We start from the raw sequence: 21,783 nt of genomic DNA on the forward strand, positions 1-21,783 counted from the left end.
ATGTGTTATAGGACTGTGATATATGTGGTATTTTATATTTATGCTGCGCTGCCATTTCTCTTGAAGGCCTCCCGACTGCGCAGTCCGAAAGTATTGGAGCCCCGAAAGAAGAGTGCACGAGCAAATTGACGTGACAGCGATGGGATTTCGGATACATTGTGAACAATGATTTGTAGCACTGATGAATCTACACCCCCAAGGAGCAATCGTCGATACATATTCTGGATCATGTCAGACTAGTACTTGAGTGATGCCGATGCTCGTACTCCCACCATCTTTGCCCCTGGGAGCGATAAACAGGATCATTTGCAAGCCTGTATGGCGATCCTGTAGTGATCTCGCTTGCTACATTCCCGTCTCTTCCGTTGGAGAGTTCTTTGCTAGTTTGAGCGGCAGCCTTATAGCCAGTAATCATGTATGGCTCGGCATACGGGCTGGCGCTGTAGTCAACTCCCTGATCGAAATCATACATATCGAGATCATCAACCGTGCGAGTCTCAAACGATGCGTTCCAGAGACCAGACATGCAGGCAGTCTCATTCGTCGCACCGTGGTCATGCAACCTGGCGCCCTTAGTCTCACCCTGGTCGCTGTAGTATCGGTGCTCCGGTGACAACTGCCACATCTGGATTAAGCGTGACCGTTGTTCCGGCATTGCTCCTTCGTAGAGCTTCAATTGTCTTGGTAAAAGTGTTGCTGGATCAATGTTGTGATATCTGAGTGTGTCAATTGCTGTGGGGTGCAGGTTCATAGTGCTGGCCGGGTTTTGCCCGATACTAATAGTATATAGCTTTGGGTCGGGAGAAATAGAGCACAATGATTGGTCGCTGACAAGGTGTGTTGATTGGTTGAGAGTCATACTCTTCTCGAAAACCGCAGCGAGTTCTTGTTGGAGTTGCATGTTACTTTCGGATGCCGACAGTCGGCACTACAAGCCCTTTTGGTCAGGACCTGAGTCAGAAGCAGTGTTGGACTATCTACCTGATTACAGCATGGAAGTTCGGTACATGGGGCGAGCGATTCGGAACTCTTCGTCCCCTGACTGCAGAAGAGACACTGAGGAGGAACCATAGACTCCATGGCAGAGTTACTGGTCCAAGGGAAGAGAGTCAAGTGCGAGAATGCCCTGGTGAATGAAGATCAAGCAACTGGTTTGGGCGAGACCCCAATCATGCATGTGTGGGTAGGAGGGAAGGAGAGAGCGTGATTGTCCTTTGAGCAAAGTCACTTCTTTTTGAGAGACAGCCAGATTGATACATATATAAGGCACCGGGTACAAAGCAGTGAGAGCACATGCTGCCCAATGCCCAGTTGATCATGGTTTGTTGGGCACATGAAACAAGAAAACCAAGATAATTTACCGAGGAGTTCACAAGTAAATATGGTGATGGTACAACCACAAGTATACAGGTAGGTACTGTAAAGTAAAGATTCTTGCCTACACCCTTGTGACACTGAATAGTTAATGGCTCTCCGGCACTTGCTTACTACCTTGTACTTTTCCAGCTTCACTTGGATGGGACGTCATCTCCCCTGATATCATATCACGTGGCTCTTATACCCCTAAAGCGGCGAGTGGTCCGTGCGACCTGAGCTAAGGCCAGGCAGCTCCTTCCAGTGTAATAGGCATAGGTAACGATCTACGCGCGTCAGCCGACTTGCTTCAAGTCACCATACCTTTCTTCACACCCTTCCAGATTTATTGTCCTGGACTCATAACACTCTATACCCAGCAACCATCCACCTGTGCCTGACACCCAATTCAAATCCTCGTATCTAGATTCGCACCGATTTTGCGACGGTTCACAATCGCCATGGTTCGTTTGGGCTGTCTGCTCATTCCTGACAACCCTGCTCCTACGATACTGACACTTTCATAATTTAGACATCTATTGGTACTGGTTATGATCTTTCAAACTCGGTGTTTTCGCCCGATGGCCGTAACTTTCAGGTAGAGACCTGTGCAAGTGATTCGGGGGCCCATGCAAGTTATTGACTCTCTCCTATAGGTGGAATATGCGGTCAAAGCCGTTGAGAATGGGGGAACAGCCGTTGGCATCAGATGCAAAGATGGTGTCGTACTGGCGGTGGAGAAGATCATCAGCAGCAAGCTTCTGAAGCCTGGTGCGAATAAGAGGATAGCAACAGTTGATCGCCATGTCGGCATTGTATGATCTTCACCTCGCGCCTAGATATGGGCGTAGCTCTCTCATTGATGAACATACTTATGCTAACATGTGCGCTGGTGTTGATGTAGGTCTCGGCGGGATTAGTTCCCGACGGTCGGCATTTCGTCTCGCGAGCTCGAGACGAGGCTTCCTCGTGGAGAAATGTGTACAAGGGACCTATACCAGTCTCCGCTCTATCGAACCGGCTCGGCAGCTACGTACAGGCTTACACACTCTATTCGAGCGTGAGGCCCTTTGGAGTAACTGCTATTGTCGGAGGCTGGGACTCTGAAGCGGAGCTTGCGGTTGACGGTCAAGTTGGAAGCGGACCCAAAGCAGGTTCTGGCGGCAAGGTTGAGGGTGCAAAAGCCGGAGGTCCAGGCTTATACATGATCGAGCCGAGTGGTTTGTATTGGGTAAGACCGCCTGGCTTCCATGGCTTTGAGTTGATGATACATGCTAATAATGTGAAAGGGTTACTATGGCGCCGCAACTGGAAAGGGCAGACAGGCGGCGAAGGCTGAGCTGGAGAAACTGGACCTAAGTGCCGGCAATCTCAGTCTCATTGATGGCGTGAAAGAGGCAGCTCGCATTATCTACGTCGCCCATGAAGACAGTAAGGACAAGGACTTTGAACTCGAAATGACTTGGATTAGTTCACTAGATGGTCCAACGCAAGGTAGACACGAAGAGGTACCCAAGGAGCTGCTTGAAGAAGCCGAGCGGGCGGCAAAAGCGGCTCTCGAGGGAGATGACGAGGAAGATGATGCGGCGAAGGGCGACGCTGTCGACAACGAACGCATGCAAGAGTGAAGTTTTCAGGTTATGAATCAATAGATGAGTAGGTGAGCTCCGCGAGGATTGACGGCTTGTCTTCGATATCTCAACCTATCATGATAAATGGGATGGCCCTTCCTTGACATCGATTTAATAAATAAGGCTTCATCTGCTAAGATTTTCATCGATTGTTACCCTCGATCAAGAACAAGCAGAGGTTCTTTCCAATTCGGGCCATATGCCTTGAGTAACCGCTTGATCCACCCTAAACGTTTCTGCCTTCAGCCCAGTCTCTTCTCTTTGCTCCGAGTTCCACGGCCGCATTGCCCCAATCTTCGCCATGGTTATGCATGCCCTTTTTACCCAAACCGGCTCTTTCAAGTCCCTGTTCCTCGTTCAGTACAGTAAGTACACCAAAGATGACAGGCACGCCCGTCTCCAGCTGGACGCGCATCAATCCGTGAGTCACAGCATCGGCAATGTATTCGAAATGCATGGTTTCCCCTTTGATCAAAACACCTATCGCTATTATGGCATCGAATGGCTGGGGCGTATCGGTAGATGGCGGTTGAGTAGATTGGTTTGCAAGGTCTGCAGACGAAGAAGAAAGCAAGTCCGTGGCGCTGATGGCCTGAGCAGAAGCCGAGCTTCTAGCAGCTTGAATCTGCGAGGCGGCATATATCCTAGGAGTACAGCGTTAGGGGAACTACTACCGAAGAAACAGTTGGCTCCATAGCGCTCGCTTACCGCTGGGCGGCATAGGGCAACTCGTAGCTGCCTGGAACTGTATGCAGTGATATATTCTCTTCCAGAACTCCGGCTGATAGGAGGCTTCGTTTGGCCCCGTCAACAAGAGGGCCGATTATCTCCATGTTCCACCGCGCGTGAACGATTGCAACTCTGAGACCCGAGCCTACAGGGATCAGTATCAAGCGACAGGGCATGTGCAAAATGCTGAAGTGGGGCATTCCTCACCGTTGTGTGCCTGCGCGGCTCCTGGACCTTTGATTGAAGTCATGTTTGCGTTGAGCTGAGAATTGTAATCTGGTTACTCTGTTGGATTTTTGAGACTATCGGTACGAGGTGTTGAGCTTATAGCGAAACTGGCAGTTGGCCGTTTGCGGTTGGAATCCGGAAGTGGGGTCCGAACCGGCCCCGCTAAGCCACTCCTCCATAGTGTTACTAGGTTTGCAAAGCTTTGATATACGTGTATCAAGCAATCCTGGCTAATCCAGAGGGCCCTTTTACTGGAAATGAGGCCATTGCTCGCATATGTTGAAAGGAAAGCTACGGTAGACTATTGGCTTGCAAAAATGATCATTCTCGAAGATAGACGAATACTTCATTTCAGCGCTCGCATTTTTTGTCGTGAGAGAAATTTAGAGTCATTTGTATGAAGGCTATGGTAGGAAACAGAATAAAACGGCCCAAATAATCTGCTGCGCTGGTAAAGCCACATTGTCAAATTACTCGACGGTCACCGATTTGGCCAGGTTCCGAGGGAAATCAACGTTCAAACCCTCTGTGACCGCAAGCCAATAAGCGATTAGTTGAAGCGGGATGACATTGATAAGCCCTTGGAGACAGTCGACTGTCTTAGGGACTTCGATCTTCTCCGTCTGAGCCGAAGAGAATTCCGGATCATCGTGGTTGCAGATGACGATGGGGCGACCTCCACGGGCGATAACTATCATATGGTCAGTCATTCATCCTTCATGGGTCGATGCCAAAGAATGATAATTTCGGGTGCGGAAAAGCGGTTGTACTTACCTTGCTGATAAGCATTCAAAGACTTGATGAAGATGTTGTCTCTGGTGAGAATCATGATAATTGGCAGGTTCTCGTCGACTAAAGCAAGGACACCGTGCTTCAATTCACCCGACATGACAGCTTCGCAGTGGAGGTAAGAGATTTCCTTGATTTTAAGCGCACCTGAGAAAAATTAGTTAGCACCATATGGCGATTCCCAGAGTCACAAGGCATACCTTCAAGGGCCGTAGGAAATTGGCCACCTCTACCAAGCAGAAGCAAGCTCTTCTGGTCCTTGAAAAACTTTTCGCACATTTGTTTGATGGGCTCGTTAAGTTTCAGGATCTCTCTGAATTGGTCGGAGATCTTGGAAAGTCCCTCCATAATCTCCTCGCGTCTCTTCTGCTTGGAAGCGCGGTCTTCGCTCAATGAAAGTGCAAACATGACCATGGCCACGAATTGTGAGGTATAAGCCTTGGTGGAAGCAACGCCAATCTCGGGACCCGCATTGATGTGAACACCGCAATGGGTCAAGAGTGAGATAGAGGAACCCACAACATTGACAATACCGACAGTCAAGGCACCTCTTTCAAGACAATACCGAAGTGCCATAAGTGAATCTGCAGTCTCTCCAGATTGGGAAACAAAGACACACGTGTCATCTCGGAAAATAGGCGCCTGTCTGTCTAGGAAATCGGAGGCAAGCTCAACGGAGATAGGAATCTCAGTAAGCTCTTCAAAAACTCCACGCACAGCCATACACGAATGGTAGCTCGTTCCGCAAGCAACGAAAATGATTCTTCTGCACCGCCGAATGGTAGAAATGTACTGTCGAAGCCCGCCGAGCGTGACTTGTTTATTCGCAACATCCAGTCGGCCTCTCATGGTGTTGACCACAGATTCTGGTTGCTCAAAAATCTCCTTTTGCATGAAGTGGTCGAATTTTCCTTTCATGATTTCCTGCAACTCGAGTTCGATTGTCTGAATGGCGCGGACATTGGAGGTTCCATCATCTTTGGTCAGCCGGTGAATGTTGAGCTGGCCCTCGTGGATATGAGCTATATCATCATCTTCAAGGTAAAGAACCTTCTTCGTATGTTCGACAATTGCCGATGGGTCGGAAGACAGGAAAAATTCTGCCGGCTGGGGGACCCCATCATCAGACAGGAAAGCACGAGACTGGGAACGGTGCAGGAGGGACTTGTCAGGAGGAGCGAGGAGCCCAGTGGCGGACTTTTTGATGGCTACATTCTGAGAAGCCTGCTCAGCCGGAAGGGCACCGTCTTCGGAGAACTCGACGTCCACGAAATCAACCTTCATTTTCTTGGATGTACGGACACCGATGACCAAGGGAGACCCTTTACGGGCAGCAATCACTTCATGAGGGTAGTGCACGGATTTGATGAGAAGACCAAAGGCACCCTCAAGCTCCTTAACAACAGCCTTGGCCAGTACTGTAAACTCAATGTCTGGCTGTTGGTCGTAAAGATATTTCGTGAGCTTGGCGATACACTCAGTGTCTGTCTCCGTTTCAAACCGGAAGCCTTTGCTCTCCAGTAGAGCTTTAAGCTCCTTGTAGTTGGTGATGATACCATTGTGAACCACAGCGAACTCCCAGTTCAAGTCGGACCTATGCACCCGGAAGAACAGTCGTATGCTTTAGCCAGAGAACCAGAAAGCAGCCAGAGACATTTGACATACCTATGTGGGTGGCAGTTCTGACGAGATGGTGTTCCGTGGGTGGCCCAGCGTGTATGGGAGATACCAGCATGAGATTCAAAGGTCTTGGTAAGGTCGGGTTTCGATTCTTCGATAAGCTCTTTCAACTTTGCAACCTTGCCAACCTCTTTGAAGGCACAGACTTCATTCTTCTTGTCGCCATCGATCGCAAGTCCCGCAGAGTCGTATCCGCGGTATTCCAGTCTCGATAGACCTACGCAGCGTTAGATGACACGAGACTAGATCCAGCGGGTACAGGGAAAATAACCGTTGAGCAGAGTATCAAGGATGTATTTACGGTCCCTCTCAACGAGATAATTAATGTATCCGAAAATGCCACTAAGCAGTACATTCAGGTCAGAGCAGCTCGGCCCGCACTGTCAGGGAAGCAGAACATACCACATGGTTGGAGTCCAAACAGAACGTGATGAAGATCTAGGCGATGTTGTCTTTCGGTTGGAGATGCACTCGACTCAGGCGTTGGTCAATGTTTCGTCGATGAATGCCAACTGTGGGAGAGCATGTTAGACCGAACGGTGATTCTCTGAGGCGCAAGCGACAGACAGGGGCGTGCGGGGGGATGTTTCAGATTGCTTCTGACATACATACTATCAGTATCTTTCGGTTGAGATAGAATCAGGATCTTGTTAGAAGGAAAGACGGCTATGATCAGGGTAGGGGGGAAGGGAGATTTGGAAAGGTGGGGGATAAAAAGAGTAGGTAGAATTGGCAGGGTATTAGTAGTAATGGATGGGGAGCAACAAACAATGAAGGTCGGAAAGGAGGGGGAGCTGTTATGTTTTATGTGGTAAGATTGACCCACAATTAGCACACAGACCAGGGAAGCTGCTACAGGCACTCCAGGGCACAACCATTTATCAAATGAGGTGGCAGCCAATAAGCCCACTCTGCGCCTCACACGGTCTATTGGTATGTTTCACCCGTGACTCAGCTCTGGACAACGACTGCTGGGTAATGTTGGGCATCTTCCCCGGGGCACTACTCCGTGGGTATGGAGGATTGCCGAACGATATGAAACCTAACTGTATCTACTACGTATTGCAGGTACTCTCTCCTGGTTGCTCTACTCCACTGTTCAGGGTGATGAAAATCAAGTACCGTGGACCCGGTTTCTCATCTACTAAACTGAGCAGGTCAGAATTTCGACCCCATGGCTATGGTTGGAGAATCATGTATAGAAGCAGTTCAATCGGCAGTAGTACTGTACTGTACAGCTAAAAGCTCATCATACAGTTTCAAGTACTGGATTATTTCGAGGCCACGCCGCCACAGTCCTCTAAACATAGCTTTCTAATAATAGGCCACTGGCGTCTTAGTGCCGATTTGTGCCGTGGTAGGTGAAGTCGCTAGCTTACCATCTGACTAAAACCTCGTAAGTTAACTTATTCCGCCCTTCCAATTCAATAAAGGCCAAATTCACCACACCAAGAGGTGGACAATTGTATGATTGCTTGGCTAAGCTGAGCCTGAGTCTCTTGGGGGATACCTATTTTGGCTCTATGCAAAGTCTTCTGTTCACTATGTACAGAAATGCAGCCCCTGAAATAGTAGTGCAATTCAAAAGCATAAGGGTCTTTGCCACCAAAACGAAGGCTTGATAGGCTTTTACAAGCCTCAAATGGAGAAAAGGGGAAGGGGTGTCCCCGGCGGCCACAATAAGGCATGGTCTCCGATTCGAAGTTTCTTCTACCTTTGCCAACTGCTAGTATGGAGTAGTTGATCTATACGTACCGATACTCGAGATGTAGCCGCGGTATGCTGAAACTCCGTTGGCCAAGACATCCGGGATCCACCTCGCACCTCCCCCTTTCCTTTTCCCCTAGTCTAGCAGTCATACCTGGAGTACCGGTAAGCTACCTTGTACGGAGTACTTTCTACACAAATGGTTAGTACTCATGTAGGGCAGGCCGGATTCACGCATATCATTGTGGATTCTAAGACTTATATGCCTGACTCCTACTCCGTAAAGTGTTGCCTCTAGACGAATATCTTTATTAGTTTTCTTTAATACACGCACTGTCCCTGTCCAAGACTTGGCTCTGCCATCTCTTGCTTGTCAGAAGATGGTCATTCGTTAGTGTTCTGCTAAACAAAGAATTGGATGATGCCCTTTACTGTCCGGCTACGGAGACATGTGCTTCAATCCAGCCCCTTTGGCGTAATTTCATTATTGAGCCGTGATAAGTTATTCTGCTTTTAAAGTCAGCGCAACGAGGTAGGAGTAAGTCTGTAGTCATTTGAAGTTGACCGGATTGTCGGCGGCACAGCACAAGGCGATGCACTGGTGGGCCGACCAGAGGGTCCTTTCTGTTTCTGTGACGGTACAAGGCTCTGAAAGGATAAAGAGACTCCATCGGCTGTCTATAAACCATTCTATGTCGGAAACCTATGTATAACGTATATCGCCTTTCCAAATCACCGCAGCTGAAGTTTGACTGGGGCTCCATGGTTGGTCAAATGCCGAGTTAGCTCAGAGCCACCGATCACGGTCACTACATAGCTGAACATTTAGTATATGTCGGACTGGTGGAGACTCAACTGCGCTAAACCTACACGGTGGTAAATAGTACCCTCCCTGGCCAGCTAAACTGCAACCTGCTAAGAGATTCACTTAGTGATTAAAGGCCAAAACCTAGAAACCATGGCTTAGATTACTGGATATAAGTATGAAGAGCATCTTTGTAAGTTGGGTTCCTCAAGCGAATCATGTCATCTAATAATTGTGGTTTTTCTAGCAATTTAAGTTATTTCACTGAGTTGTAATTTAGCTGGCCAGGGGAGAGTAGGCCAATCCTTCCCTTCTCTTCCACCTCTAATGATGAGATAGCTCCATAAAACAATTGCCCTAAAGGTGCTGGCAAGCATCACATGTCGATTGCGTCCAACAGCGGTAATCAATATCGGATTCACACCATGCCCTTTCATCATATCTCAGACTATCATACGGTACCAGGTTTTCGCGGGGCGGACACACCTCAGCATCGCATCCCTGATACAGGGCAGAAGACTATGACTGTGGGTTTATGATGCTGGGGACAACAGGAGGCATGTTTTATCCTTGATACTGCATACGCGGCATAAACTTGGGCTTGCGAATAAATTGATATTGGCTTAATGCCGATGCGCTTGACTAGGCACTGACAGTTGAGTTTTTTTTTTTTATCTTAAAATAGCTAAGTAACTAGACATTTACAGGGATGAAGACCCCTCTGATAATGGCGGGTCACAATGTCAGATCGAAGGATTAGTGGGGGAGGGGGAGGTCATATTTCGCAGCGTATCGGTCGGCTTCGCAGACATTAGAAACCCAGCTAGTATATTGTATTTGACTCGCTTGTCTTCGATTCATTCTGCTGACGAAACTGTGTCTTCCGTACTAAGGACTATGATAGCATCCTAATTTCATATACAGACTATCTGCTCTTAGAATGTACTGTGAACTTCCAACCTAACCGATATAGATGCAGATGGCAAGGTGTGTGCCAACGGCATACCGAAATATAAAATTTCAATAATACTCCGTGTCAATATTAGCATATTATACATCAGCTATCCGGTATCTCCAACACTACCTACCCAACCTGGGTTCATTGTGCCTGAGACTACCCTACCTGCACGAGCATTATCTTGAACTGGTAACAAGTCCACTGCTTTTACAAAATAAGCCTCAGGGGTGTCGTCTGAGCACTCATCTACAATGATCGGGGCATAACCACACAAAGCTTCACTAGTCGGATGTATCAGAATATTGACTATGCCCTTTGAGAAACATATTACAAACAATACTAGTTTGGATATTCTTTACAGTCCTCAGCAGATTATATTCTCCCCTACTCATCAAAGGGGAAATCTCTGCTTGAGTGCAGCGTGCCCTGCCATCTATCAAAAATCGCGGTAGGTATGAGCTCTTGCACAATGGAGTACCTTATTAATGCAAGCGACGTGTACGATTGCTTGTTGGAAATGTTAACACTCTTACATGGCAGATGGACTGGTCACAGAAACAAGATATTGAGGAGAGTCGTGCGCTGATCTTAAGAGGATGATCATCAGTAAAGCGATAGAGGGAGAAAAATTGCAGCGGTTGACACTATGTAAGTTATTGTTGTTTGTATGTAACTGATAGTTACTGTACTTGCGTACCTTTCTCCCTAACTTACGGAGTACTTACACCCCGCCGCTTCTGTCGTTAATCTTACCCGGCGCGTTGCCAAGGTCGTCGCGTCGGTATGGGTACAGTACATCATTTTATCTGTGACTTGAGTAAAATATCCTACCTACCTTCTTTCAGGCCTTTCAGCGTGCCACCCACTTTTTTTTTTCTCGGCCATTATTGTATTCCATACGGACTTATTCTACGCCATCTCTCACTTCCAGCGCCCAAGTCATTTTCCATCTCATCATAGTCCGCTCTTCCCAAGGTTTGTCAATTTGACTCCTCTCGTTGCCGCCTTTGGTTCCAGGAGAGTTTCCTGGCAATACATGCCCTTTGAACACGGGACCAATATCAAGGATGCGGCTTGGTACTCACATTCATCGTGATTCTGGCTGGTAGCCATTTCTCATCATGTCGCGCACTTCAGCAGGTTTTGCAGACTTCTTTCCCACCGCTCCGTCAGTTCTACAGCAGAAACGCAAAGCCACCAAGGACAAGACCCACAACAAGATTCAGTCAAATGAGGATATCGACCACGAAAGACTCGCGTGTTTGACAGAGGCTCAGAATATCTCTGATTCGGGTTTGAGCACGGGAGGCGCAGGTTCAGGGAATGATCTACCCAAGGAAACGAAAATTGCATTTCCCGACACGGCCGCAGATGGATCCTCAAGTGCGACAAGCAAGAGTCTTACCACGCCTCACGCTTCCGCAGTACCCCCCGGCGGAACAACTGGCAGCGAAGGACGCTTGGAAACGCTTACGCCGCTTACCAATGCAGAGCCCTCACCCACCCAGAAGGCCAGCCCTGGTCGAGCCAGGGCAACGGCAACGGCTGGTGTTCTTTCCAAAAATCCTAGGACCGCTGAACCAAAGCCAGCCATCGCCTTGCTACAAACTCCACCAACACCGGAGTCACAGGGGCGAACGACCGGAACTTTAAGAGGCTGGAAAATAGTCTTAGATCCCGAGAACGAAAAGCGGACATCAAAAGACAAACGCAAAAAGGCGCGCTATGTGGAGATCATGTCTAACGGACAGGATGATAGACCGCCGGATCCTCGACTGGTCATAGTAAATTATGCACGTGGTGCCGGCTGCAAGCAGAAAACGAAATTCCGTCCAGCCCCATATACGTTGCGACAATGGGTGTACGATGCCTCTACAACAATCGGGCCTGGGCCTCCGGTCCAGATAGTGGTCACTGGGTTTGACCCTTTGACCCCAATCGCGCCAATTAATGCTCTATTTTCCAGCTTCGGAGACATCGCGGAGATAAATAATCGTACTGATCCAATCACCGGCAGGTTTCTCGGGATTTGCTCCGTCAAGTATAAAGACAGTGTCTCATTTCGAGGAGGCGGCCCACTACTCGCAATAAATGCCGCAAGACGAGCGTACTGCGAGTGCAAGAAGGAACAGCGTATCGGAACCCGGAGAATTCGAGTTGAATTAGACCGGGACGGCGTTGTCTCGGAGAAGATAGTGTCAAGAGCGATTGACTCCCAAAGGATGGGATACAAGAACTGTCTTTCCGTTGCAGAAGATACAAAGGCCGGCCCCTCCGTCAATAACAATGAGCCCCCCCCGACAGCGCCAAAAGGCCCATCGGGAAGGTCTTTGACACGGGTGATGGCCGTGATTCCTGAAGGACCGAGGGCTAGCTTCTTCAAGTCAGTTGTGCCGTCGTTGGTCGAGGAAATCCCCATTTTGAGTCAGATCAAGCGAGACCCATATATCTTCATTGCGCATTGCTATGTTCCGGTCCTTAGTACAACGGTTCCTCACCTGAAAAAAAGGTTGAAAGTATTCGATTGGAAAGATATTCGATGTGATAAGACAGGGTATTACATCATTTTCGAGAATTCCAGGAGAGGCGAAGAAGAAACAGAACGTTGCTACAAGATGTGCCACATGAAACCGTTGTTTACTTACATCATGAATATGGAGAGTCAACCCTATGGAAACCCAGGCTATGAGCGCAGCCCCAGTCCACAACGATTGCAGGCAGAACAGCGAGAACGAGCCAGATTGGACAGAGTCAAGAGAGAAGCTGAATTGGACATCGAGGAAGAGAAAAACCAAAGAGCAAGCGATTTGGATCCCTGCAAGGAAGTGGTAGCCATCATAGTTCGGGACCTGAAGGACAAACTGCTCGAAGACGTGAAGTCTCGGATTGCTGCACCAACTTTGTATGACTACCTTGACCCAGATCGACATGCAGCAAAGAGAAGACAACTGGGAATCCGTGATCCGGAAGGGGCAAAGAGACCTCTGTTTCAAATTGGCATAAATAGCCCGGCTGGAACACCAGATTCACGTTCAGACCTGTCCACAGCCCGTCACCCATTCGGACCCTCAAATTTGAGTATCCTTGCGCTTCCCCGTATAAGGAAAGCTCACCGCCTCAACCACACAGACGCTGCTTTCTTGGACGAGAGGCGCAAACAGCCTTTGCGGAGGAAAGAGGTCCGACCTCTTTATCACCGTCTACAACAATTACACCACGTGGATGATTCAGATGATGAGCAGAGGACGCCGTTCACGAGAGACACCGATGATCCGGACAGTCGTGCTCCAAGTCGACTGAGCTCAGAGTGTTCGGATTCAGAGGATGTTGATGAATCTGCTCCGGAGGCCTACGGTGTATCTACCGAGCACAAAGTCGGCAATGACGAACATCTGTACGGTTCACCTCGAAAAGAAAATGTCGATATCTTGGTCGAATCGCTCAATGATGCCTCGAACGATGCTTCGTACCCTGAACAGCACAAACTCTCCCCAGCATCTCGCAAGCGAAAAAGAGAAAACGACAAGGTCATTGCGCGAAAGAGAAAGAAAGAAGACGATGACCTCTTTGGAGTCGATCAAGTCGCAGGTCTCAGTGAGGGACGATTGCACATGGACCACATCGACTCGGAGGTCGTTGAGAAGCATGTTGCGGATGAGAATTCCCCTCTCGCCAGTGACAAAGATTCAGATAGTGGGCACATTAGCGAAATCTCGAAGCGGGCAGTCGATTCTGCGAAGCTTTTGCGGTCTCGACTAGCTGTTGAGTCTGAAACTCAGGAGGATGATCATGCTTGTATCTTCGCTCCCATTGCCCTAGATGACACCGAAGGTCAGGAAGAAGTGCCAAGGACTGAGATCGGATGGAAGGTTTCCAATGACGAGCCCCGCCCAACGGTCGAGGATGACGAAGCTATCGTGCTAGATCTCGACGGATGGCAGAATCTGATTAAGGATGGGGAGGATTTACATTTTCTCCGTGACGTGCTGGAAGGTTTACCAGTGTCTAACGTTGGAAGTCTCTCTGCTTGGGCATGGAGACAAAAAGAAATCAAAGCCCTGAATCGCCCAGGAGAGGTAGGACCTGTGCGCGAAGCAACCAGTATCCTTGGCTACTATGTCTCAAACATCACGGGAGCTGCAAGAACCGAGGGAAGGAAGAGGATTCTGGAGTCGGAAAAGTCGAAATATTTACCGCACCGCATCAAGGTTCAACGGGCGCGCGAAGAGCGAGAGGCAAAAGCGAAAAACGACCCTCATAGTGTTGCTGTCGAAGCCGCGAGAATCGCGGCAGCCAAGACGATGTCTAAATCCACATCCAGATCAACAAGAGTCAACAATCGCCGACTCATCGCAGATATAAACGCACAAAAACAAGCACTCCCGACTCAAAGCGGCGACGGTGATGTTCTTCGTTTCAATCAGCTGAAGAAGCGAAAGAAACCTGTTCGTTTCGCTCGATCTGCAATCCACAATTGGGGACTATATGCAGAAGAGAACATTTCGGCAAATGATATGATCATCGAATACGTGGGTGAGAAGGTCCGCCAGCAGGTTGCTGACATGAGAGAGAGACGATATTTGAAGAGTGGCATCGGCAGCAGTTATCTATTCCGTATCGACGAGAACACAGTCATCGACGCGACGAAGCGAGGAGGCATTGCGAGATTTATCAACCACAGCTGTACACCCAACTGTACTGCCAAGATCATCAAAGTGGATGGAAGTAAAAGGATTGTCATATATGCCCTGAGGGACATTGAAAGAGGTATGCTTTGTATTATCATTCCCCAATTTCGTTGACATGCTGACACTTTGATTATAGATGAAGAGCTTACATATGACTACAAGTTTGAAAGGGAGTGGGACAGCGATGACAGGATCCCCTGTCTTTGCGGTTCCAGTGGTTGCAAAGGTTTTCTCAACTAAGAGCAGGCTCGATCGAAGCTAAAAACCCTGTATGCGAGCTATTCTCACAGTTGAATTTGTGGTCAACTCCACATCCAAGCTGCCGCGTAGCGGCGTTTCATATAGACAATAAAGTAGCTTTGATATGATGGGGTCGAACAATCTGGTACATTGCGAAGGCCGAGAGCTCTTATCAAATGTGTAGTGTCGTGTCCATTATAATAGCGTCTGTGCTCGACTTGTAGTCAAGGCCCTTTTCAATCCCATCGGCTGTGAAGCAAATGCCATCCCTGGTAGCATACGTTAACAACCATAATCCATGCATGGTTAATGGAGAACGGGCTAGGATGGGTTTTTTTCTTCAGTGATCAGCAGGGAAAGTGCTCAGTCAGATACAAACGGGGTATCAAACATCAGTTTGATCATAGCACCAGCGCATGAAGCATCATGAAAGAATAATTACACTATAGCAGAAAGCTTGTCAGCATAAACCCGGGTTACCACGAGTGAGTTTTTTTTGTCTTACCCAGATGGCTGGGCAGAAGGAAATTAGCGATTCCTTCCTTGATCATATACTCATGACCGCAGTTGCCACAGCATAGTCTTCCTTCCACAACATGCGTCTCTAGTAGCAGTCTGTGAAGATCTCTCATTGTCTGCTCATCATTGAGTGCATCGCCTTCAGGCTTCAAATCAGGGATCTTAGGGAAGCCCAGCTAAGCCAATTGAATAAGTGGCCTGAATAACCTTTTCTTATGGAAAATACCTGCACACATACCTCATTGGCCATTACGCGCAGACCTTCCCAGTCAATTCGTGGGATAATATTGTGTATGAATTCCGGCTGAAAGTCGATCTCTTGTAGTTCGAGTTCAGCATCCTTAAAATGCAGTGGGTAGGACGACGCTGCTGCTTTGCAGCCCTTGACAGCACAGGTCAAAAAATTAGCAGTAAGCAACTTCATTGCTGTTTGAGTATGATTGAGCGACTCCTCGATATGATTGTATAGCTGGGATTGACTTGCAATTAGCTGTTGGTTGGGTGAGCGGAAAAACCGGGACGGGCTGTTTCCAGGTTACGTTATCAGTTTCCTATGTACTAGGTTACCGCATGTTCTATATACTGTAAATGTAGGTGAAAATTGCCTCTCCCATGTGATTCTGGGCTTGTTTCTCAACAGTATACATGAATTGCTGGACCATCTCTCTCGCTTAAATCTACATTGAGGAGACCCGATGAAATACGGGAGAAGAGAATTCTTCCACCATTTTAACTACGTGTTTCTCCGATTTCTCTCAACTTGAGTTTGTTTATCACGTGCTATACCATATTGCCGATACAAGGAATGTGCAAACGTCATAAGAAAAATAAGTTTGTGATCACTGAAAAATTGTCACTTGACTATTACATCCAGGAGATCATCATTTGCAAGATCATAGTCTTCAAGAGCATGTCCGAGGTCTAAGCGTTCACCATCAAATACAAGGTAAACCTCATGCTCCAGTGGGATCTGTCTTGCATCGCGGAATAGGCGGATCAGCTGTGAGACCTGCATTTGGAGACTCACTCTCAATCTAAGATCATCTAGCCCCGGGGCGTTCAAAACGATGTCTTTTGAACATCGCTCGCCGCTGTCCAAGTCTATACCTGGCGCTGGCGCTGGCTTGGCGGAAGACAATGACTGACCGTTATCAAGATCAAGAGAATCTTCAGTAGCGGCTTCCATATGAATTTGCAGGTCAGAACTGTCACTTCGTAGAGAGTCACAGGCAACAGACCCAAGCGCACGTCGACCCTTGGGTCCAATTCCCAGACTGCGACATGTGGTGACATCGAAAAGGCGTTTCCCTTTCCAAGTCAGGAAGATAGAAGACTCGAGTCCCTTCGGTAGGTCTTGACGTTTCAACCATGCAAGGCGCACATCTTTCAGTGACTGGTGCATTTTTCGGCGAACTATGAGCGGCTTGGTGTTACTGATTTTCGAGGTGATAAGGATCTGGACTATCGTATCTTCGGATGGTGTAAGCTTCTTGCTGAGAGTTAAGTGGGGTTTGGTAGGGCTCAGCCTATTCGAGGATTGAAAGTCACCAATGCAAGTTCTCTTGCCTCCACTAAGATTCTTTACAGCCGATGTGTCAGGAGTTACAATCTCGTTCCGAGATTTTGACGCCAACCCAGGCATCAGGTGGTCAACACCACTGGGATTTGTCACTCCTGGTCCGTGCGGTAAAGCATCTAATGCTTGGCTGTCTAGCTGATCTTCGCTTCGCTGTACAGATCTGCAATTGGAAGCGTTGCCATCGGACGGCGATTGATGACTGAGAGATTCGTCAGAGGGTTTGCAGGTCCCCAGCGGTAATGTGTCACCACCATGATTCTCAGTGGGTGTACGTCGCCGTTTGGTTTCGGTTTCTTGGATATGGTTGGCACGTCGCGCATTCTGATTCGCGGAAACTATATCATTGTACACTTGACTAGCATGTTGGTAAAACTTGAGATCCTGAGTTTCGTCTCCCCTGCTTGCCCAAGACGGCTTGTTGAAGAAGGATCGCATCGAAAGGGCTCTGAATTGGCGACCGTAAATTCTGGACTTGTAATGAATGCAGATACTGGGTGACTGAGCAGAGGGCCCAGAGTAGAAGTCGACACGATGGTCTTTAGAAGAAAAGCGGTGATAGCCTAAGGGCGACTTTTCGTTATTCTGTTGTGGTAGGTGGTGGATTACAATCAGCCGTTTGATTAGAAGACACGTGCCTTAACTTGGAGACTAGTACTTGCAGGTGGCTGCCGGGGGCTAGATGTTCCCTCTTCCGCCAGCGGGGCCGATTCCCAGACTTCTGAAAGTTGCTTTCCAGGATCACCAACTTATCTATAACCAATCCTGTCAAGATGGAGAATGGTGCACCTTCTGAAGGGAAAGATCCTTCGGCTTTCCTTGGCGAAATATTAGGTGCTCCAGTGACCATTAAATTGAACTCTGGTGTTGTTTATAAAGGTACCTACCCGAGCTACTTTGTTCGCCTACACACATATCCCAAGTGGAACCCCGGCTTGCGAGGATGGGTGTAGCAAAGATCGAACAACCTACAGGAATTCGTCAAATTCTGAACATTTGAAAGCTGACATAAAATCTCCTAGGTGAACTGCAGTCTGTAGATGGCTACATGAACATAGCTTTGGAGAAATCCGAAGAGTTCGTGAATGGTCGGTTAACACGAAGCTATGGTGATGCTTTCATCCGCGGCAATAATGGTTCGTTTGAATCATATCCATGAGCCAGTGGTGTTATATATGCTTATCCTGATCCAAATGGAGTAGTGCTGTACATATCCGCAGATTGACGAATTAAGCCTTTATCACCTCGATCCTCCGAAGGGGATTTTCGGGTCCTTCATTCAATCCAACGAGTTTTGGGGGACCATCGCCTTACTCGACCCTCGCGGTGGGGGAACCATGAAGGAAAGGAATCACAGTGGTAATGAATTGAAGGCTGGAGAATTGGGTTCGGGCTTGAAGGCCAGTGCAACTTCTGTACGGACAGGGTAAATCCTACACCTCTCCAGGCTCCTTAATACAGTGCCCGATGGAGATTAGCGAATCAAGTTCAATAGGTTCAGAGAATTAGGTCGAAGACCAAGAATTATCAACTAACACGGCCTCTGGTGCACCTCTTCATTACATAAGAGAGTCACTAGAAGTAGGTGGAGACGGGTAAGAGCTAAGTTACTTATTCTTCTTTGGAATTATTACTGTGTATAATATGTAAAAAACTTCTATGGAAAGAAAAATGAAGGGTATTATGCTGCCGAAAAACTATTAACCTGGGTACTGATTGAGTAGTACCTACTCAGCTAGGTACGGCCTGCTCGGCTCAGGGGCGGCTCAGCTCAGCTTAGATTTCTGCTTGCCACATGCGCCGCCCCACCAATGAGAGCGCATGTAGCCACGCCTCCAAACAAATGAGAAGGGTTTCCCCACCGGTTAAATATCAGAGCAATACAGTCCAGCCAACAACGCCCTGTCTTTTCTTGGTCTCCATTGGTAGCGTTCCTAGCACTTCGAAATACCAAGACGGTCCATTGATCCTTTTCTGAGGTTGATATAGCAATCATGACTTTGCAAGCGATCAAATATCGAGACGGTGTCCTCGCCATTATCGACCAATTGCAACTTCCCTATGTGGAGGAATATATTGAAATCAAAACGAGTGAGCAGGCTTGGCATGCTATCAAGGCTATGCAAGTCCGCGGTGCGCCAGCTATCGCTATAGTAGCAGCACTTGCCCTTGCGTCTGAGCTTCACCGACTGATTTCAAATGAGGGGCTGTCTTCTGATGCAGATGAAGTTCGTGTTTTCATTCTAGAGAAGCTGCAATACCTGGTGAGCAGCAGGCCTACGGCTGTCAACCTAGGTGATGCTGCGCGAAAGCTTGAGGTCGTGGTGTCTCAGAGTGCTAGCCAGCCTGGGGCGACAGGTCACGGGGTCGCCGTCTCTTTCATAAAAGCCTCGGAGGCGATGTTGGTAAAGGATGTTGAAGACAACAAGCAGATTGGGGAAAATGGCGCCAAGTGGATCATGTCGAATGCGGTGGTTGCGGGGCAGTCAGGAGCCACTGTTTTGACTCATTGCAATACAGGGTGAGTCTACCGTCGATGAGAATTGGGATTTGAATTTCTAACATTCATCCAGGTCTCTAGCGACATCCGGTTACGGAACAGCCCTGGGAGTTATCCGCAGCTTGGCATCAATGAATAGTTTGCGGCATGCGTACTGTACTGAAACAAGACCTTACAACCAAGGTTCACGGCTCACGGCATTCGAACTGGTCCATGATGGTATTCCCTCCACTCTGATAACAGACTCTATGTCCGCCGCACTACTTGCAGATTCCAGGGCTGGGGTGAATGCGATCGTTGTCGGTGCAGATAGAGTCGCAGCCAATGGTGATACTGCCAACAAAATCGGGACGTATGGGCTTGCTGTCCTGGCAAAATATCACGGTGTGAAGTTTCTTGTTGCTGCGCCACTCACCACAATTGATTTGTCGACCAAATCTGGAAATGACATTGTGATAGAGGAACGACCGGCTGACGAGGTTACTAAAATCAAGGGGCCCTGCCAAGGCGATACGTCTAAGGGCGGAAACCTGAAGACTGTGCGTATAGCTGCAGAGGGAATCAACGTTTGGAACCCAGCGTTTGATATCACACCAGCTACACTGATTGATGGAATTATAACAGAGAAGGGGGTCATGGAAAAGACAGCAGACGGTCTATTTCATTTGGCGGGTTTGTTTGAGGACTGATTGCCAACTGCCGGCTGTGGATGCGTGTCCATCTGGCTAATGTCACTGTCGCTGTAGGACATAGCCTCACCAGTAACGCATTGGCGAAAAACCTCATCAATCCTAGTTTCGAGTTTACTCAGGTGCCTTTCCAGGCCCAGCGCTGCTTCCTCGCCTCTGGTTGAATAAAGATCAGTTATGTGTCCGCAGGACTGCTTGATGTGTACGATGCTCGCACTTAGCTATTTCTTTGAAGGCCTGTTGGGTATCATTAGCCGCTGGGGTTGTTTTTGGGGATGTTGACTTGATGCTGAACTGGGGAATGTGACGAAAGGTTTACAAACTTACCACAGTAAATTCATTGGAGACAATTTGATCTTCCGGGGAGGGCATCTTGGAAAACTGTATCTGGGATACTAAGAATTCAAGAATTGTGTGGAGGTGATCGTATGACAGGAATCTATTTAATACAGTCGCTGGAAAGGTGATTACCTATTGTCCCCCACAGTCTTAAATAGTTCGTCCAATGGGATTCTACCGCCCCTGTTAGAGTTGTCTGGTCATGAGTTACTTGCGGGCAGCATAGGTGGACCTGGGGTATGGTTGCAGACAAGGGATAGTTGTTATTCTGCTTACACAACCCCACACATGATCAATATATAACTAGAATAAATCATATATTAGATAAGCCTAATATTGAGTAGTTTCTTCTTATATTTATTTTACTGTATAATATAAGGGCTCAACTAGCCCTTCCAACATTTGCACCTCCAAAGGAACATCTATATAGCAGACCTAAGTATGGTAGTTTTTAGTATAGTCTATATTCTGCTGTTTATTTCCATCTAGTACATTTTCTTTAGTCTTCTAACCTTCCCAAACTGCCTTTTTATTATCTATAAGGATAGTTGCCAAGGGCAAGAAATAAATAGATTATAAATACTTGCTTAGTTCTACTATCTATACTATATATAATATATAAAGTTTTTACTAGAAATAGAAAAGTACTAGGCGGTTGCTGGTAGCAGAACTAGTTACAGATAATACTTTTTCAGCTCATAAGTAAAAAATATATAAAAAGTAATAAATAAAAAAGTAACCAATAATAAAAGTAAAAAAAAGCCTAAAATAGTAATATATATATAATATACTTAAAACTTTTAAAGGTATTAGTACAGCTAATAAATAAACTTATAAAATATTTATATAGTTAACCAGCTATTTTTATTATTTAAATTATTATTAAAATATAAAAAAAATTAATATAAATTAGCTGCAGCTATTTTTTATAGTATTTAAATATAAAATAATATTTTGAAATATATAACAGCTATAATTAGTATTTATATTTAAAATAACAGCTGTTATTTCAAGTAAAATAAAAAATTATACTACTAATAGTCTATGTTTTTTTTATTATTAAATTAATCTATAGTATTAATATAATATTAATTAGTATAAAATATAGATTAGTTTTATATAGCTGATTTTATATAGACTAGTATATTAAAATATACAAATTAATATTTTTAAATATTTTAACTAATTAATCTAGTATAAAAAATAAAAAATATGTATTATACTAAGTATAGATATTGTAAGGGCCCAAACAGCCCTTCCAATCTTTACAGATATCTGTAAAGAAAAATGTATATAAATAATCTAAAGTAGTAGTTATATAACAGCTAAATAAACCAGCTGCAGCCGCCCCT

The 21,783-nt window shown here is 46.9% G+C and overlaps 8 protein-coding genes across 8 annotated transcripts; 4 read left to right on the plus strand and 4 right to left on the minus strand.

Moving 5' to 3' along the window:
• Window positions 1–226: 226 nt before the first annotated feature.
• BO86DRAFT_309364 (uncharacterized protein) lies at window positions 227–751 on the minus strand (the record flags this gene model as incomplete). Its single annotated transcript, XM_025667811.1, has 1 exon — window positions 227–751. The coding sequence occupies one exon, from the start codon at window positions 749–751 to the stop codon at window positions 227–229; it is 525 nt and encodes a 174-aa protein (XP_025529308.1).
• A 1,063-nt stretch (window positions 752–1,814) lies between these two features.
• On the plus strand, window positions 1,815–2,981 carry BO86DRAFT_377986 (proteasome core particle subunit alpha 7; the record flags this gene model as incomplete). Its single annotated transcript, XM_025670603.1, has 5 exons — window positions 1,815–1,817; window positions 1,886–1,951; window positions 2,010–2,168; window positions 2,258–2,584; window positions 2,643–2,981. The coding sequence occupies 5 exons, from the start codon at window positions 1,815–1,817 to the stop codon at window positions 2,979–2,981; spliced, it is 894 nt and encodes a 297-aa protein (XP_025529309.1).
• Window positions 2,982–3,210: 229 nt separating this feature from the next.
• Window positions 3,211–6,817, minus strand: gfa1 (glutamine--fructose-6-phosphate transaminase (isomerizing) GFA1; the record flags this gene model as incomplete). Its single annotated transcript, XM_025675045.1, has 9 exons — window positions 3,211–3,628; window positions 3,693–3,858; window position 3,998; window positions 4,421–4,632; window positions 4,716–4,877; window positions 4,931–6,324; window positions 6,396–6,627; window positions 6,682–6,752; window positions 6,813–6,817. The coding sequence occupies 9 exons, from the start codon at window positions 6,815–6,817 to the stop codon at window positions 3,211–3,213; spliced, it is 2,661 nt and encodes an 886-aa protein (XP_025529310.1).
• Window positions 6,818–10,715: 3,898 nt separating this feature from the next.
• set1 (histone methyltransferase SET1) lies at window positions 10,716–14,968 on the plus strand. The gene is made up of 2 exons (XM_025676568.1): window positions 10,716–14,647; window positions 14,705–14,968. The coding sequence occupies exons 1-2, from the start codon at window positions 11,002–11,004 to the stop codon at window positions 14,806–14,808; spliced, it is 3,750 nt and encodes a 1,249-aa protein (XP_025529311.1). The 5' UTR covers window positions 10,716–11,001; the 3' UTR covers window positions 14,809–14,968.
• Window positions 14,969–15,246: 278 nt separating this feature from the next.
• On the minus strand, window positions 15,247–15,751 carry BO86DRAFT_377990 (RNA methylation protein TRM112; the record flags this gene model as incomplete). Its single annotated transcript, XM_025670604.1, has 3 exons — window positions 15,247–15,251; window positions 15,314–15,503; window positions 15,566–15,751. The coding sequence occupies 3 exons, from the start codon at window positions 15,749–15,751 to the stop codon at window positions 15,247–15,249; spliced, it is 381 nt and encodes a 126-aa protein (XP_025529312.1).
• Window positions 15,752–16,099: 348 nt separating this feature from the next.
• BO86DRAFT_455187 (small ubiquitin-related modifier domain-containing protein) lies at window positions 16,100–17,488 on the minus strand. The gene is made up of 2 exons (XM_025677095.1): window positions 16,876–17,488; window positions 16,100–16,797 (listed from the first exon to the last, which is right to left on the minus strand). The coding sequence occupies exons 1-2, from the start codon at window positions 17,339–17,341 to the stop codon at window positions 16,181–16,183; spliced, it is 1,083 nt and encodes a 360-aa protein (XP_025529313.1). The 5' UTR covers window positions 17,342–17,488; the 3' UTR covers window positions 16,100–16,180.
• Window positions 17,489–17,603: 115 nt separating this feature from the next.
• Window positions 17,604–18,498, plus strand: BO86DRAFT_388019 (U4/U6-U5 snRNP complex subunit LSM6). The gene is made up of 3 exons (XM_025671750.1): window positions 17,604–17,782; window positions 17,926–18,039; window positions 18,106–18,498. Exons 1-3 carry the CDS (start codon window positions 17,677–17,679, stop codon window positions 18,126–18,128), a joined length of 243 nt encoding a protein of 80 aa, XP_025529314.1. The 5' UTR covers window positions 17,604–17,676; the 3' UTR covers window positions 18,129–18,498.
• A 293-nt stretch (window positions 18,499–18,791) lies between these two features.
• Window positions 18,792–20,419, plus strand: BO86DRAFT_359206 (S-methyl-5-thioribose-1-phosphate isomerase). Its single transcript, XM_025669772.1, has 2 exons — window positions 18,792–19,424; window positions 19,477–20,419. Exons 1-2 carry the CDS (start codon window positions 18,898–18,900, stop codon window positions 20,090–20,092), a joined length of 1,143 nt encoding a protein of 380 aa, XP_025529315.1. The 5' UTR covers window positions 18,792–18,897; the 3' UTR covers window positions 20,093–20,419.
• The last annotated feature ends 1,364 nt before the right edge of the window (window positions 20,420–21,783 follow it).

Source organism: Aspergillus japonicus (assembly GCF_003184785.1).
Source record: "Aspergillus japonicus CBS 114.51 unplaced genomic scaffold BO86scaffold_14, whole genome shotgun sequence".
In the NCBI taxonomy this organism is placed as follows: Eukaryota; Fungi; Ascomycota; class Eurotiomycetes; order Eurotiales; family Aspergillaceae; genus Aspergillus; species Aspergillus japonicus.

Bases quoted from the DNA above. Each gene is read 5' to 3' on its own strand.
- set1 (XM_025676568.1), top strand. From the start codon at position 11,002: ATGTCGCGCACTTCAGCAGGTTTTGCAGACTTCTTTCCCACCGCTCCG. The intron at 14,648-14,704 runs GTATGCTTTGTA...CTTTGATTATAG, and splicing joins CCTGAGGGACATTGAAAGAG to ATGAAGAGCTTACATATGAC.
- BO86DRAFT_455187 (XM_025677095.1), bottom strand. From the start codon at position 17,341: ATGCGATCCTTCTTCAACAAGCCGTCTTGGGCAAGCAGGGGAGACGAA. The intron at 16,798-16,875 runs GTGACTTTCAAT...CACCATCCGAAG, and splicing joins AGGCAAGAGAACTTGCATTG to ATACGATAGTCCAGATCCTT.
- BO86DRAFT_388019 (XM_025671750.1), top strand. From the start codon at position 17,677: ATGGAGAATGGTGCACCTTCTGAAGGGAAAGATCCTTCGGCTTTCCTT. The intron at 17,783-17,925 runs GTACCTACCCGA...AAAATCTCCTAG, and splicing joins CTCTGGTGTTGTTTATAAAG to GTGAACTGCAGTCTGTAGAT. The intron at 18,040-18,105 runs GTTCGTTTGAAT...CAAATGGAGTAG, and splicing joins TTTCATCCGCGGCAATAATG to TGCTGTACATATCCGCAGAT.
- BO86DRAFT_359206 (XM_025669772.1), top strand. From the start codon at position 18,898: ATGACTTTGCAAGCGATCAAATATCGAGACGGTGTCCTCGCCATTATC. The intron at 19,425-19,476 runs GTGAGTCTACCG...ACATTCATCCAG, and splicing joins TTGACTCATTGCAATACAGG to GTCTCTAGCGACATCCGGTT.